This window comes from Gouania willdenowi, chromosome 8 (genome assembly GCF_900634775.1).
Source record: "Gouania willdenowi chromosome 8, fGouWil2.1, whole genome shotgun sequence".
In the NCBI taxonomy this organism is placed as follows: Eukaryota; Metazoa; Chordata; class Actinopteri; order Blenniiformes; family Gobiesocidae; genus Gouania; species Gouania willdenowi.
This window is the reverse complement of record NC_041051.1, coordinates 11,864,781-11,882,651: the sequence shown is the minus strand read 5'-3', so window position 1 is coordinate 11,882,651 and position 17,871 is coordinate 11,864,781. Positions and strand designations below refer to the sequence as shown.

Below are 17,871 nucleotides of genomic sequence, written 5' to 3'. Positions count from 1 at the left end.
AGGCAGATATAGAAGATAGAGAGGAAAAAATAAATAAATAAATAGTATACAGTTGTATAAGGTTGTGTGTGGTGTTTTTATTTGAAAAAATAATAATGTTTTTTCTAAAAACAAAAAAAAAATGTTAAAAATATCATTCTAATCAGTATTTTTTTCAATCAATCACTAAACACTTCAGGCGACCACACATGGGGTCACGACCCCATGGTTGAAAAACACTGGGTTAGGTCAAAATGCCTCTCGAAAACATCTGTTGTTGTTTTTTTGTTTGTTTCTCTAATTCTTTGCCTGTGAGCAAGAGGCAATGAAGATAAATGTGAAATACACACGAATATGCATTATGTTAAAATGTAAACATCGCTCACTGCATAAGAATTAATCTAACACCAGGTCTATATTTATTCTTATTCTTTATATTTCTAAACTTGCATAATAGATTCAACTGCAGGTATGTGATGCTTTTGACAATAGTTTAACAGAGAATATGATCACATGTGCAGATAGAGGGCGACAAACTACCAATGGTTTCTCACAGTACCGTAGGTAGAACTTCAAGCACAGAAGATAAAAAAGCCACAAAAAATAACACACAGAAAATAATAGGCTTACTTATTAACCCTTTAGACAAATTAGTACCACTAATTCTAAAAAAAGAAGAAGAAGAAGAAGAAGCATTTGTCAAGGAGAGTAATAGGGTTGTGTAACATTGGGCACAGATCATTCTCCTATCTTTGATATACAGTACATGCTATTTTTGGCTGATGTATTTTTGAGTTAATTGGGATCATTGCTAAGCTCAAAAATCAAAGCTGCACATTTCACCTGCACAAAAGTTAAAAAAAAAAAAAAAAAACACTAATGCTAATGTATTTATATTCAGGCAAATCTAGTTAAAGCAGAACTAAGTAACTTGCACTTAACGCTCCCCCTAAAGGTCCCTTTTGGTTATGTCACTGTTGTAAACACTCCGTACCCCCGCCACCTGCCCCACCCCACAGCCACATGTGCACCTTTGCTCTCCGACGGTAGCAAAAGATCACTGAAAAATCCTAATACAACAGTGACACTAAGGGTGCTTTCACACATATAGTCCCATGTGACCATGTGAACAGTATGAGGAAGAGAGACAAGTACAATAAATGAATGATGTGGGAGTGATACGGAAGGGAGTGTGGAAATGTGTGTGTTCGTTTGTGTGCTGACAATGCGGTTCTGAAGATGGAAGGATGGATATTTGTGTGTGTGCTGCCTGATGGAGCGCTGGGTTGCGAGTGTGTGTGCGTGTCTGTAGCTTTGACGACAGTGTGTGTGATTGCCGTGTGTTGCTGCTGAGCTGTCACTGCATGGAGTTGCTACGTTCCTCGGACAAAGGTCTTCTCTGCCTTTTTTTTTTTGCTGGTTCCGCCATGATATAAGTTTGAGATTAGTGAATTTGTAGACAACCGTGTGCAGCCACGGGGCTGGTCATATATTATTAGTTTGTATTGGGCTGCCGTAAAGCAGTACATGTTGCCACTGGGCAGGAAAGTTGCAAGTGCTGTTTTCTGGTCAGAGACAGCAGGGGGATTAAAGACCCCCCAACTACCCCATAAACACTTGTATTACCCTCACAGGGACCACGAGAATGATTTATTAAGGTGAAAAAAAAAAATATATATATATATATAATGTTTAACATGCATATGTATATGAACCATCTCGACCATGATGGGTTGTATTTTCGTCGTTTATTTATTTTTTATTGCATTTTAGAGTTTGAGATAAATAATGACCGACCGTGGTTCAGGGTCGTCTTCTGATCGAGAGGTTGGGGGTTCGATCCCAGTACCTGACTATGTGTCGAAGTGTCCTTGGGCAAGACACTGAACCCAAAGTTGCTCCCAGTGGTTGACTAGCACCTTGCATGGCAGTCCTGTCCCATTGGTGTGTGAATGTGAGAGTGATTGGGTGAATGAGCTGATATGTAAAGCGCTTTGAGACTGCTTCAGTGTGGGGATAATACGCTATATAAATCAAGTCCATTTACCATTTAATGATCACAGTAAAACAAAACAAAAGACGTGTTCAGATAGTATTATTCGTATAAACCTAAACTAGAAAATGACTGCTGCGACAGGCCGTTCTAAATCTGTGCCTGTATAAAAAAGGAACCACAGTCCAATGCATTACAATGAGATCACACACATAATCTGTGCGGGCCAGATGAACTTTGAACCCACACACTGTTTGCATGTGCGGCTGCGTGTGAGAAATGTTTCCCTAAAAAGGCCATGACTTACACAGTGGCTTCTTTTGTTTATACTAGGAAGACATACATGCACACTCACACACACTCACACCCCAAAAAAGGGAATTTGAGGCAAAAGAAGAAGACAGAAAGAAAAGGTACGGGTCACGTCCCCGTACAAAAAAAAAAAGAAAAAATTCTTTGTGTTGACTGCCTAATGGGAAATAAAAAGGCTCTGGGCGTGTGTGCACATATTTAACACACTCACTTGGGTGTAAGAATTGTGGAAATGAATGCCTGTGCAGCCACACACATTTTGTTAAATTGAGCAGTTAAAAGAAGGAGAACTGTATTGTTAAACCAAAACTTTCCAGATGTTGCTCAATTCGAAACATTAGCCTGGGCTGTGAGGGAGGGAAGAAGCAGAGGTGGCTAAAGTCCTAGTCTTCAGTACTCAAGTAAAAATATAGATACTTGAATAAAAAATGACTGTGGTAAAAGTAAATGTATTGAAATTGCTCCCTTACTTGAGCATAAGTAAGAAAGTACCTGCTACTAAATGGACTAAAGTAAATAAGGAAAAAGGAAAACTAACGTCCCTTCAATAATAAGTCAGGGTTTTGAAACCAGCCAATTTAATATCTTTTTTATAACAAGTTAAATATGTTACAACAGGTCATTGACTTCCTGAAGTCGAAGGACATTGTCCTGAACCCTGACAACATCAACTCCTGCCATCTCCTGCCAAAGAGAAATGATACCAGAGCTGTAAAAATAACCTTCACGAATATAAAATTCAAAGGAGAAATAATCAAGCAACGAAACAAACTCAAGGGAACGAAGGTGTACATCAATGAAAACCTGACGAAACAAAATGCAAGCATTGCATGGAAAGCACGCCAAATAAAAAAAGAAGGAAAGATTTTGAAGACGTGGTCAAAAAACTGCAGGATTTACATCCTGGAAGAAGAGGACGGAAAACCAGTTCTCATCAAAACGATGGACAACTTGGGAAAATACGAAGGATCCACCTAAACAACAACATTACTGATGGTAATCATGGATATGGACCCAGATCTATATAAACACTGGAAACAAAACTCAGACTGTGATTATTTTACGGAGACCGAATTAAATGTGGAAACCAAGAGTAAAAAAGGTCTGTCATTTATTCATTTTAATTGCTAGGTGGTGGGGTGATTAAGGATTACATTAAATTTAAATTCAAAGTGTTTATTGTGAACTGGGATGTGGTGATGTGTTTATACAAGTTGGATCTGATCCCATCATCAGACAGTGGAAAATACAACACTGCCAATAGAACTAACAACAGCTGGATTACCCTTGATGTAGAGACAAAACAAGGTGACATTGTGGATGAAAAGGGAAGAATCTCCCAAACACCTTCGAAAGAGGAACTATTCTTGAACTGGAGGAATGCTAACAACGTCTGGCAGGGAACAAGGCCAACAGATGAGAATACACAAAAAAGAAGAAATCAAGAATGTTTTGACCAGAGAGATATGTAAACCCATGTAAATCTGCGATGGTAAAACAGGGGACGGGACCCGGATAAGCAAACTGCTTCTCTCGTCTCCTTTTTCGGCATGTACAAAAAATGTAAAAAAAAAAAAAAAAAAAAAAAGTGAATGTAACCATGTCGGAAATAAACTGAATAAATAAAAATAAATAAAATAACCTTTGAACACCTGGAGAATTTAACACTCACAATAAATACAATTTGTAAATAAAATGTGCTGAACAAAACCCAGAGCATGATAGCACATGAACTAGCACTAGCTTCTCCTCTATGTCAGCACAATGACTAGCACCAGCTTCTCCTCCATGTTAGTATGTTGGCTAGCACTAGTTTATCCTCCATGTTAGCACGTTGACTAGCACTACCTTCTCCTCCATATTAGCACATTGACTAGCACTAGTTTATCCTCCATGTTAGCACGTTGACAAGCACCAGCTTGTCCTCCATGTTAGCACGTTGACTAGCACTAGTTTATCCTTCATGTTAGCACATTGACTAGCACTAGTTTATCCTCCATGTTAGCACGTTGACTAGCACTAGTTTATCCTCCATGTTAGCACGTTGACTAGCACTAGCTTCTCCTCCATGTTAGCACGTTGACTAGCACTAGTTTATCCTCCATGTTAGCACGTTGACTAGCACTAGTTTATCCTCCATGTTATAACGTTGACTAGCACTAGCTTCTCCTCCATGTTAGCAAGTTGACAAGCACCAGCTTCTCCTCCATGTTAGCAAGTTGACAAGCACCAGCTTCTCCTCCATGTTAGCACGTTGACTAGCACTAGCTTCTCCTCCATGTTAGCACGTTGACTAGCACTAGCTTATCCTCCATGTTAGCACGTTGACGAGCACTAGTTTATCCTCCATGTTAGCACGTTGACTAGCACTAGTTTATTCTCCATGTTAGCACGTTGACTAGCACTAGCTTCTCCTCCATGTTAGCAAGTTGACAAGCACCAGCTTCTCCTCCATGTCAGCACGTTGACTAGCACTAGCTTCCCCTCCATGTTAGCACGTTGACAGCACCAGCTTCTCCTCCATATTAGCACGTTGACTAGCACTAGTTTATCCTCCATGTTAGCCCATTGACTAGCACTAGCTTCTCCTCCATGTTAGCACGTTGACTAGCACTAGTTTGTCCTCCATGTTAGCACATTGACTAGCACTAGTTTATCCTCCATGTTAGCACGTTGACTAGCACTAGTTTATTCTCCATGTTTGCACATAGACTAGCACTAGCTTCTCCTCCATGTTAGCATGTTGACTAGCACTACCTTCTCTTCCATGTTAACAATGACTCATTAGCTTATCCACCATGTTAGCACATTGACTAGCACTAGCTTCTACTTTAGTTTCGCGGTTGTTGTCTTTTTAAATTGTGACGTCATTTTTGAAGGCCTTGAAAGTAACAAGCTCATTTTTAAAATGTAAGAAGTAAGAATAAGGAGTAAAGGTAAAAAGTCATCAAAAAAAAACAATACTACAAAGTACAGATACCAAAAAAAACAAAAAAAAAATGACTTTAGTACAGTAACAAATTATTTGTACTTCGTGACTTGTCACCTCTGGAAAGAAGAGAGAAGCTGCTGGTTTTTGATTCCTCTTTGCTATTCGGTAAGTCTGGCATCTGGGTAAGTTGCGGCGTTTTTGCCTAGCAATGCCAGTATTTGTTTGGGGGTAAAACAACATTAACAATGTATTGACTCCTGTTGCAACACAAAAGGTTTCACCATGCTGAAGAAATGTTGTGTGTTTGTCCAATGTAAAAAATAATACAGATATAGTTTCCATCATCCCAAAAGAAGAAAAAGCCAAGAAAACACTGGCTTTCCTTCCTAGGAAGGATGGGTAAAAACTGTATGAATCAATCCTGTACTGAAATACAGACGTTTTTGTCATCGGACAAACAGGAGGCGGACCAGCTGATTTCCTCTATTTCAAGATGGCAGCCGTTTTTTACTACCGCTAACGTCATCTGTGACGTAAGCTCGACTTTCCGAATAGAAACACTGATTACTAATTGAAAATGAACAAATCTGACCAAAAAATGTGTCCTTACCTGCTCGTGGTATTCTATCCCCATGCTGAGAGTGTTGACAAGGATAGCAATCATGATTCCACGGTTGAAGTATTTACTTTCCACAATTCTCTTCAGTTTGTCCCTGAAGTCCACCCAGGCTCGCACCACTCCGTTCCTGCATCGCACTGCTCTACGCCGTCTGCTCCGACCTCTCCCTGCTCTCAGATCCCCACACTGAAGATAGATTTACATTATTTTGATAAGGATTATAATAAATACTGTAAAATGCAGCTCCACCAATTCCCCAAAATCAGCACTTGTTCTAATGTAAAAACCATTGTTAAAGATGACAGTCCATTACTAGCTGGGGGAAGTCATGCAGTCCGTCTGCATCTCCTTTGCCTCCCTCCAGGTCTCCCAGTTCAAGCTCCAGGGTCTCCAGGCTGCGAGCACACAGAGGGCAGCTGAGCAGCTCCAGGAGCAAAGGGCTGGGCACCACGCCTGCCAGCTGGTACAGCAGCCTCTGGCGACCTGTCCAGGGGTGAAAAGGGTGGAAGTAGTCAGACGTTACATCAAGGCTTTCTGTGTCCTGCAACAGCCTTTTGTGCTAAGTTTTTTTTTTTTTTTTTTTTTTTTAAATCCCCCAATAAATCTTTACCTTCATTTTGGAGAAACAAGTTCTTTGTTATTCTTTGTGCTACGGCCATTCAATCTGACAAAGCTTTTCTGCTTCACAGCAGAAAAAAGGTAAATTACAACTACGGTACTTGCATTCTAACATGCATTTTTATTTTGCCAACATGTCCTTCTTTAAATCATGATATATAAAAATGTATTACCATTGTATTTTGGTTCTCAAACATGTTTGGTTCAAGTACCCAGTTTCTCTTATTTCTGATTCCAAGTACCCCCTTGGTCCAACTACAACATTTTGCTCAGAACAGTGTACAGCTTAATGATGGAATGAATAAGCAATAATAACATACATTTTAAAGAATCTCATTTTGTAAATAAGTGGAAAGAGCATCCTGAATAGATGTATTTCTATAGTTTTTATCATTTCAGGTCATCTCATGCCTGGAGTGGGACCATGGCTGCGTCCGAATAGTCCCTCCTATCTCCTTTCCTATCCACCGTTCCTTCACCCCAGGAAGTGTTTAATTGGTGGCCATGATAAAGAGCGTCCAAGTTATCTTTAAGCTCAGGAAAAGAGGCTCAATGCTTCCTTTTTTACCTCCTTTATCCTCGAAAACACTGATGCATCCTTACCAAAGGAGAAGAGATAATGCCGACCCACAATTCGTTGCGGCGACAACATTTAAAATGAAACGCACACCCGAGCGCTTACGGAAACTCACGATGACTGACGGAGTTCATGTAAGTTACCAGTGCAATAATATGCCTTGAACAACTTTAAATAAATAATCTAAAAGTTAGTTCATGTTCTAATCAATATCAGTTCTAACAGTAATATTATAATTGTCTTTATTTTCTATTATATATATATATATATATATATATATATATTTTTTTTTTTTTTTTACAAAAAATGTACATCATAAAACCCCAAATTTTCAATGCTTTCATTTGGTAATTTTCCACTTTCTCTGTCTTATTTTGGCTTCAAATTCTGGGTGAATCATCCTAATTGTCAATCATTCTGGTGATATGTTGACATAAGGCCATCATAAGTGCTCGTTTCCGCGCTTGCTGCTCAAGTGTCTCGTGAGCTATGGCCATTCGTTCATCTCTCGCACACATTTTTAATAGGCGTTCCCTCTTGGGAGCAGGTAGAGTGCTGCGCATCAAAAAGTAGAGAGGGCGTTTTTTTTTTCTAAACTTCGGGAAAATCCTCCTCTATAGCTTTAAGTTACTGATTATTAGTTATTCAGTTTTTCCTGTTCTGTTCAGTAAATGAAGAAATGTGGGTGGGATTCTATAAGTCTTTCTTCTTCCCACTCCTTTTCGAGTAGACATTATTGCAATTATAAGTGTACATGGATCTTTGATTGTTTTCTCTGTTGGAGTTTCCTTGAACACAAAGAGTTTTTTTCAGTTCCTTTTTTGTTTTTCTTTCTTATCCTTGCTCAAAACAAACAAACAAACAATCCGTCCATTTTCAGACCCACTGGTTCACTTTTTTAAGGGTCTGCTGGTGCCAATCTACAGCTCTCAATGGGCAACAAACAAATAAATGAAATGACAAAATCTTTCAACTTAGTGACGATAGAAAAGCTAGGTACAAATTAATCAAGTGTTTTTATAGAAACTTTAAAGAAGTAAAATGTCAAAAATGCCATGAGTTTGTCATTACTGAGAGAGCACATAGATATATGTTTAGATAGACACAGAGAAATGGGAGAGAGCAATGTTATCAAAAATGTATGGCAGAAAAATATATAGTCTAATGTAACAGGAAAGCAGCCCAAAACACACCAGTTACTTGCAATGCAAGGTTGAATGAAGTGTGAATAATATTAAAATCCTTTTATTTTTGCTAAACTGATAAATAAAGGCATGCTCATACCACCTGAACATATGTTTGAATTCAACTAAAGTCAGAATACATGTGTTTTTTGTTTTGTTTTTTTAATGTCATTTTGTAAATGGCATTCATTTCCTTACAGTTTTTAATTTTTCATTTACAAATACGTCTTTTCTGATTGCTCAGTAAAGAGCCCGAGAGGGAAAGTGTGAGACGAATGTGTGGAATGTTGCACGGTAGACGCTTGTGTACATGACATTTTTTAAGGTGAACTCCAACCCAAGCAAAAAATAAAGCTGGCAAACCGATGACGAAGAGTCAACATTAGAACCATATCATTAATGCTAATGGTGAAATCTGTGTGTGTGCATGTGTGTGTGTGTGCGTGTCTAGACAGTGGCTATGGTTGTTGGCAGCCTCACCTCATAAGCTGTAAAATAGATGCCTATTGCATTGTTGCTTCTTCTTTCATTAACATCTGTTCATTCCATTTCACTTTGACTTGTGAGGTGTCCAAAAATGGTCTCCCCCCCCCCCCCCCATCACTTAGCTTGTCTTATCTCTTTTCATTTGTTCCTATTAAAACTTTTTGAAGTTGCTTACGTGTTTACCGTTTCACCTTTTCCAACATTTTGAAAGATCATTTAAACTATTACCTCAAATAAATGTATATTCTCCACATTTTGGTAACACAAGAAAGCATTTCACTGCCCCTCTCCCACAGCCTGTTGTTTCACTCAATGCTTTCCCCTAATACTCTTTGCACTGATGATTGTAACACTTGAGACATGGATTTCCTGTCGGGGCACTTAGAGCTGCCTCACACACACACACACACACGCACACGCGCACACACACGCACACACAAGAGCAGGCTTGAATACAGGCCACTGCAAGTCCCCCCCAGTGATAAAGACCACTAGTGCTATGAGACAGAGCAGAGCTGGAAGTCGTGACAGCAGATTGAAATGATGAAATGACGTTGATGAAAAAAGTATATTTAATAACAGGTAAAAGTGTAAAAGTAAATAGGGAATTTAAATTTTTTTTAAAAAATCATTAAAATTAAGTAAATGACAAAAACCTAAACAGAGACAAGTGTAAGACTTGTCTCTGGGAGAGCATATATATAGTTAAAGCATTTAAACTTATTTATATGAACAGTTCAAAAACTAAAATTTCTCTACACTGTAATGTAATTACTGACATTAGCCAAATGGTCTTTCACAAACCAAGTTGTCTGTTTTCATATTCTGTATTTTTTCGCATTTCAAAAGAATCATACATGAACATAGATTTCTCAGAAACTCCGGGTATTAGATTTAAATGTAGGGTAGGCGATTTTCAAAAGCTAGCATGATTTTGAACGTAGCCTCCCTGATGGCTCCGCCTTTACCATCCTCCCCCATCCACTCTGTGCTCCGTCTCACTCACATGCATGCTCACAGCTGCTGCAGAAGAGGAGCTCAGCTCATCGCTTGTATTGTGTAGAAACTTTGTTGTCTCAGGTCTCATTCAGCAGTAAGTAAACAATAAACTTATCATTATATATGTTAAAAAACCAAAAACTCTGTGTTAACTCTGTCAGCAGTGACGCACTTTCAGTGTGAGCTCGTGCATGTGAGGGATCGAGAACGGTTCGTTATTTTTCCATTGGTCGAAGTTATTACAGATTTACAGCTGCTACAGTTGACAGATTTTCTTTGTTCCTTTTCCAGAGCACATAAGATCTTAATTTCTGTCAGGACATGAAGACAATTTCAACCAAGAACTTAAAAAGCCTACACTAGCTTTAAAGTTTCATTGGATAATCCTTGTCCGAAAGTCTAATCATAGGTTTGCGCTCAATGCGATCAGTTAAGTTTTTTTTTTGCTACTTCCCTAAAATAATATAAATAGAAATCCCAAATCTATTCAAAGTCACAGGATATAAAAAAAATATTCTTATTCCCAGTCATCTCTTCCAATGGTGGCTTGTGAGACAGAAATCCAAAACAACTGTTTTTCCACACTCATTATGTATTCATAATTTATTATATTTATTAATTCTAATAAAGCACTGTTTCCACTTTACATCCAGTAGCTGCAGAGCAGCATTGTTAACTATCAATGAGTGCATATTAAAAGGATATATTAGCCTGTATAAGGCATTACCCTGCAAATTAATAATGTTAATAGGCATTATTGTTGATGAGTAATTCAATAATTAATTATTAAGAAGTCTATTAACATACAGTATAGTTAGCATTATGTTGCTATCCATCCATCCATCCTTTATTAATATTATTATTATTATTATTATTATTATTATTATTATTATTATTGTTTCTGGTTTGTTTTTTCCACACCATCCACCAAGTCACATTCCTTGTATCGTTTTAACCTACTTGGCAATAAAACTATTCTGATTCTGATTAATAACTATATTTATGAAGCTGTTTTTATTTTTTAATTAGCATTATATAGTCTTAATGTTAATGTTATACAGTTATTAAGGCCTTATTAAGAAGCTTATTAACATATAATCAGTGCCTATACAAGCAGCTTCACATTAATAAATATAGTAATAAAGATTTTGATTGACACTTTTTTGGCCTTATTAATGTTAATAGGAATGTAACAAGGCCTTAATACACTAGTGTTTTTCAACCTTGGGGTGAGGAACCCATGTGGGGTCGCCTGGAATTAAAATGGAGTCGCATGAAATGTCTAGTCATTGTTAAAAAAAAAATAATAATAAATTAAAAAATACTTGGTTAAAAACTGATTAAAATTTAGTTTTTAAAATTTGTTGAATTATTATTATTTTTTCAAATACACATCACAAACAATACATAAATCACTGTATCCTATACTTAAACTTTCCCAAATATAAATATGTGTTTGTAACACACTTTAATAAACATGATCAAAAATTAATTCTAGAAAAAAGTAAATGTCTCTGGGGATAATTGTGAAATCAAAATGTGGTCATGACTCGAAAAAGGTTAAAAACCTTTAGCCGTAACATTAACTTTTAATTACTGCTTATTACAAGCCCTTAAAGTAGTAGTATACAGTATGTCCTCATTGAATAGAGCCAGGATTGCAGTACACCAGTGGTTCCCAAACAGGGGTACGTGTACCTCTAGGGGTACAGGAGCACAATGCAGAGGGTACTCAAAAAAGATTCAACAATTCATTTAAAAATAATTGGGAAATATTCCTGGTTCCTTTTTAGGTTTGTTTTATTTTTTTCGCCACAAACTAACCCTACTATTGCCCAATAAAATACTATAGTTTCTTGTAATTTATTGAAATAAGGATTATTTTATGCTGTAGAGGCCATTTTATCACACTTTTGACGATATCAGACCATAACTAGCTACATTTTACAAAGTAATGACTGTATTTATTTACTTTTGAAGTAATCATATAAACGTTGTAGTTTTACTACATTCCACTTTAAATTACACTCACTCCTTTGAATATGTAGATTAAGCATTAGGGAACCTATGTTCGAGACACATTTATGGTTTAGGAGAGTCTGCTGTTTCACAAATAAAAAAAGCATATGAAATCATGGAGATTGTACTTATGATATGAAGAGAGGGTACACATGATTTGACAAAATTATGAAGGGGGTACATGGGACAAAAAAAGATTGGGAACCACTGCTGTACATCTAACAGTTGCTAAAGTGGTATAATAGACTTTACATATGTACTTATTTTTGACCATGTTGATGGATGTGTTTGAGTCCTTACTGTGCTGTCCCATCAGCTGATAAAGCTTGTTCAGCGTCTCCGCGTGTTCAGACGCTGAGTGGTGTGCCGGATGTGGCTCAGGGCTGCTCCTGCATTGCTTTGGGTGTGGGGGCGGCGTCTTGCTGCCGTAACTGCACACGAACGACGGTAGAATGGTGGGGTAGTTCATCCCCCCATTCAGACGCCCTAGTAACGTCCCCACATCCTGAGAGACCACAGCCGGACTGTCGCTGCCATTTCCGTTGGCACTTCCTCTCCGCACTGGAAGTGATTTCATTTCCAGCTCGTCCTCCCTGTCCGTGTGCTCGGTTCCTGTCACGCTGATGGCATGTTGTCCGCCATTGCTGAGTCGGCAGTGCTGGTGCTGATGGTGCTGCAGGAGGTTATGGATGGGCCTCAACCATAATGCATTGCTGGGGCCTGAGCCTGCACAGCTCCTGCTAGAACCATGGCCATGTCCGTTACCACCACAATTACTTCCTCCCCCACTGCCGTTAGGGTTCACTTTTTTACGTCGTTTACTGTAAAAAAAAAAAACAAGACAACGGGTGAAAACCCAAAATTTTGTTGATTCAAAAACAGGGTTGGGGTCAATTTTAATTGTAATCGCGTAATTGATAATTAATTACATTTATTATGTATAATTGAAAAAAGCTGTTGTGATCATAATTGAGTTGTAATTGAGTTTAGATAATTAGGGCCCAAGCACAGCGGCGCGTAGGACCCTATTGTAATGCACCTTGTTTTTATTATTCTTATTATTATTATTATTATTACAAAAAAGTGATAAATTTTTTGAGGACCTAAACACATTGAAAACTCATGAAAATTTGAACGCATGTTAGTACTGGCAAAAAAATGTGACATTTTGGGGGACTCAATGACGCCCCCTTGAAAATAGTATCTGCTCCCACCTGGCACTGATCATCACTGTGAAACTTCTGCAAAATTCTGACATCATCCCTCTCTACAGCGATGACATCATCATAACAGACAAACAGATTCCTTGCTTTTATAGAGAGATACGTCTTGCATCCAACACTGCACTGTTAAAGTACTTCACACATTCATTATTTTATTATAAACATACATGTTTATTTGGTTGTGTTATGAAACAATCTTGACAATAAAGTTGAATCTTTATCGAAAAATAAATAGTCCTCTTAGCAGCCTGTTCACTTGGATGATGTACTACGCTTATGAAAGTTATTAGGAGTTTGTAGAGCTAAGTAAATGCTAATTCATTATAGCAGCTTTCATTTGTATGCCAAAAAAATTAGTTATGGTTTAATCCAACCGTCATTCATAGTCATAGCGCCACCTATTGGTAAAAGGAAATCATAGGCATTATATTTGCACAGAACATTGCAGGAAAGTTTGTGATATAGTCCTTGAAAATGGTCAGCGTGCGCCACTTCCCGACATGCATGTGGTTGTGAGGGCCAGTTCATCGCTTTAATTTACTTTGTAATAGTAATTGTCATGAAAATACTATAAAAACTGTCATTGCCAAAACATAAAAAGTGGAAAAGTTTTGGATTTTTTTTCCCCCTGAGATAAGGCTATAGCAAGACCCTAAAAACTAGTTCAGATATGGTGAGCACATTTCAACTGGGCTGAAAATCCAGTAAGGCATGAAAAATAACAAAAATGAAAGAAAAAAACCCAACAAAAAACACATTTCGAGGTAAGGTAAGGCTTCAACTTTTATTTTATGTTTTCTGAGATAAGGCTATACGTAGTAAGACCCTGAAAACTAGTACAAACATGATCACACTTAAACTGGGCTAAAAATCCAGTAAAGCATGAAAAATAACAAAAATGTGGAAAAACATCTAAATTTCGGAAGGCAAGCCAAAAAAATCGAAACGTGTTGGAATTTCTTTTCTGAGATAAGGCTATAGTAAGACCCTAAAACCTAGGTCAAATGCGACGATCACACTTAAACTGGGCTGAAAATCCAGTAAGGGATGAAAAATTACAAAAATGTGGAAAAACACCCAAATTTCAGAGGCAAGCCAAAAAAATCTAAAAAAAATTGGTATTTCTTTTCTGAGATAATACTACCATAAGACCCTAAAACATTTAATGGGGGTATTTCTTTCAGGCTTTGTAATTGTGATTAATTGTAATTGGAAAAATATGCTGGTCACTGTAATCATAATTGAGTTGTAATTGAACATGGATAATCAAGAATACGTAATTGTAATTGAAAAATGTAATTGACCCCAACCCTGTTCAAAAACACTACACCGATGAGTGGGTACCTGTGCCATCCTAAGTATATCCTCTGGACCCTGCGTGACAGCTTGCGATAAAGGTGACTGATGTAGCGAAGCATCTCCTCATAGCACGAGCCAGGTTCGCTGTAGCTGGCCAGTGTGGAGTCGTTGGACATGTATCGCGCTCGCTGCTCTCTCATTAAAGCGTTCTCTCTTTGCTTTGTCTCTGAAAACTGGGTGGCAATGACCACGAGGCACAAGTTGATCATGAAGAAAGAGCCCACCTGGAAGAAGATTAATGACAATAATGGGAGGAAATGAGAGTGTAGTTCTTCACGTTTAAAGCTGACAAATCTTACATTATATTTGTGAGTTTTAGAAAATCAACATCTCACTCAAAGCAAGAAGAGTTGTTAAATATTGATAAGTTGAACTGATAGAAATGTGACCAATAGATAAAATAGTATCTTAAATGATTGGCTTTGATAGTAAGTTAAGAAGTCATAAGGGCCATTCTATATAAATCCTCATTTTTAATGCTTCTTTAAAGGGTACCTGTAGTGGAAATGTGTTTAATATATTACCAATAAATAATATTAATACATTATTTAAAAAATCAAGTGAAACCCTTTGAACGATTTTATACCTTGGGGCATAAACTAGGGAGAGCCGTCATTTTGGAAAGGATATGATCGCACATGAATTGATCAACAAAGGCCTTACACTTTAAATAAATGGTGCATTGTGGGAGATAGCGGCGTAACAGATCTGTTTACATTGTGGGAAGTGTTTATTTTTACTTTCACGGCTGAGTAGTTAACAAATATGGCTAACAACTGCGATGAAAGCTGCGTGAAAGGATATTTGTTCATTGATGGGATGATGCTCCACTACCTCCGAGGAGCAACACCTGACGTTGCCCTAATGAACAGGAAGCTTCTCCTGAGACAGTTCATCATTTAGCCACAAGGATATAAAAGGGAACAATCTGGTGGGGGTGTGGTTAATGCCATGACAGCCGCCTCTAGTATCCCCTGTAAACAGAAACATAGTAGTGCTCTGAACAAGTACGTTTACAAGCTGCATTGAGTGGTTTCAGATGTAACTTTGGCTTGGTGCCCATTAGCGTAGCCCATTAGCTTAGGCCATTAGCTTAGCTCATAGATCCCTCTTATAGCAGCTCGGGTTGAAGCAGTCCTCACATACCACCGAATATTCGTCTGAATAGAAAGGTTGTCCTATATCATGCAAATCAACTTTTTTGAGCTTTTAACGTTGTTACACCGTTGATTCTTATCAAAAACATTGGGCTTCCTTCCTGCAATCGTCACTAATCCTCCGGTTCAAAACTTTGTGATATCACTAAGTCTGAACCGCCCCCTCCAGGATGTGCCTGCTGCTGGTCCCGCGCCTCTACAGTGAACATACACTGCAGTGTAAGCACTATTTGTTCATGTGGAGGTGTAGTCCGCTCTTGTGGTTTCCAGGACATCTTGTGGTTCGGCACAGTGATATGTGTTCAGGCACCGCTGTGTAACCTGCCGTTCTAGTGAAAAGGAATATATATTACACTTTATTGTCATATATGTAAAGCTGCATACACAAAATGTGTTCTCTGCATTTAACCCCTCCCTGAGGAGCAGTGGGAAGGAACGCAGTAGCGCCAGGAATCAGACACATTTTTAGATCCTGTTATATCGCCTCATATCGCCTCTGACTTGCTCTAACCCAATGCGATGCAGCGGTTTGACAAAACAAATGATTATCACCTTAAATGCACTATTCCTGTTGATAGAAATGCAGAGGAGGAGGAAGTTAGACTGCTGCTGCTGTGAGAGCGCTAGACGGACTCAAGCGCATGCAGGCAAACTCAGCGTCTGTAGACACGCCCACTCATGAATATGCATAAGCAGGCATCAAACAATCCATTACTGAGAAAAGTCACTTTTCAGAGGGCTAAAACTCTGAAAGACAGGAAAATAAACCTCAAATACTACGTTTTTGGGGTTCTTAGAACAAATGGAGATGGGGGAAAAATGCTTGATATGGGACCTTTAAGTGTGTATCCCGTACAATATTATGAAGCCAACATCTGGATAACTCTGACTTAGTGTCCTTATTTATATATCCTGAACAAAATTGTAGCTCTCCATAGTTTATGCCAAGTTATAAAATTCTTATAAAATTATTTTGTTTATTAGTAATACATTAAAGGTCCCATGTCATGCTATTTTTCACCCATCTCCATTTGTGCTAAGAACCCCAAAAACATAGTATTTGAGGTTTATTTTCCCAAACTCGCCTGTTTTCCAGAGTTTTAGCCTCTGAAAAGTCACTTTCTGAGCAAATCTACACAAACAGGAAGATTTGCGGCCTACTTATGCATATTCATGAGTGGGCGTGTCTATAAACGGGACACTGACTTCTTCCTCCCCGCACGGTGACATAGGGCCAGAGGACGGCCCGCCCTCCTCCCACCCACTCCGTAACCGAGCTCATGCTGCTTTATAAACACGAGACAGAGCGTGGGGGTGGGGCGTTCGCCGGTACACACATAGACTGTAGAAAATACATACATAGCACTGCGCGAAGGACGCTGAAATGCTCACTTTCGGGGGCGTGTCTGTATACATGTCAGTCACGGCAGAGAGCTTCCTGGAGGCGCGGCTTCTCCAACTCAGTGCCGCATCAAATTTGTCATCAAAGTGGGAACGCGTCATCAAATTGGAGCGAGGTGTTTGGGCTCACCCTGCAGTAAGAAAGGAGCAAATCACCCTCTAACTAATGATTGAGGGAATCAATGAAAAAAACCCTTTGGGCATGTGTATGAAGCCCTAATAGCACAGAAAAGTTGATTTAGCGTAACATGGGCCCTTTAAACTATTTTTTTTTGTTATATACATTTCCTACTACAGGTACCCATTAAAGTTTAAGATGTCATTAGTTGTCGTTAGTTTTCCAAAACATGCTCACTCAATCCTTTTGTTTCAACCTTGTAAGTTCATCTTCCATTCAATCCATTTACTACCTGTCCATGATATCATTCCCCTTTATGCGTGTACTTTCCTACACTATTGTAAAACATCTGCTTTGCTGTGAAACATATATAACATATATAAAACTCACAAAATAATGATTACAGTGTATTTTTTAATATAAGAAGGTCACAATGTCTAAAAAGGAGAACAAGCAGAGCTTAGGGGATATATTCAGAAAGGTTATTTTGGTTTCAGAAGGCAAGTAGTGATATGCAAAGAAAAGTACTTTTTTTTTTTCTGAGTGGCACAGACATTTGCATATTTGTTGTGGAGCTAAGTCACAACATTGAGGGGGATCTGTGAGGCTTTTCGTTGCGCGTTGAGTTGATTTAATATGATTTTGTCAAGGTTTTTCTCATCTTTAATGTTCAAATCGAAATGTATGAGTCAAAACAGTTATTACATGAAAGGAAAACAAGAAAGCAAGAAAAATGTATGACTCGCTCTCTGAAAACAGTTTTAGGCCAGAACGTTGCTGTGGAAAAGGAGGAGAGTTAGGATAAGGGTGTCAACATCTGTTTCGTTTGGAATGAAGAGATTTAAAAAAAAAAAAAAATTAAGTCGGGTAAGTACAGATTTGGACTAAACAGCGC

The 17,871-nt window shown here is 38.3% G+C and overlaps 1 protein-coding gene across 2 annotated transcripts in view; it reads right to left on the bottom strand.

Moving 5' to 3' along the window:
* cacna1ha (calcium channel, voltage-dependent, T type, alpha 1H subunit a) overlaps positions 1-17,871 on the bottom strand; it is a 165,772-nt gene that overhangs the window by 50,333 nt on the left and 97,568 nt on the right. For both annotated transcript variants that reach the window (XM_028454330.1, XM_028454331.1), the window contains exons 9-12: positions 14,286-14,524; positions 12,019-12,539; positions 6,149-6,318; positions 5,827-6,021 (exon numbers count right to left, since the gene is read on the bottom strand). In XM_028454330.1, coding sequence (XP_028310131.1) covers positions 5,827-6,021; positions 6,149-6,318; positions 12,019-12,539; positions 14,286-14,524 — 1,125 coding nt within the window. The remainder of the gene's footprint in view (positions 1-5,826; positions 6,022-6,148; positions 6,319-12,018; positions 12,540-14,285; positions 14,525-17,871) is intronic.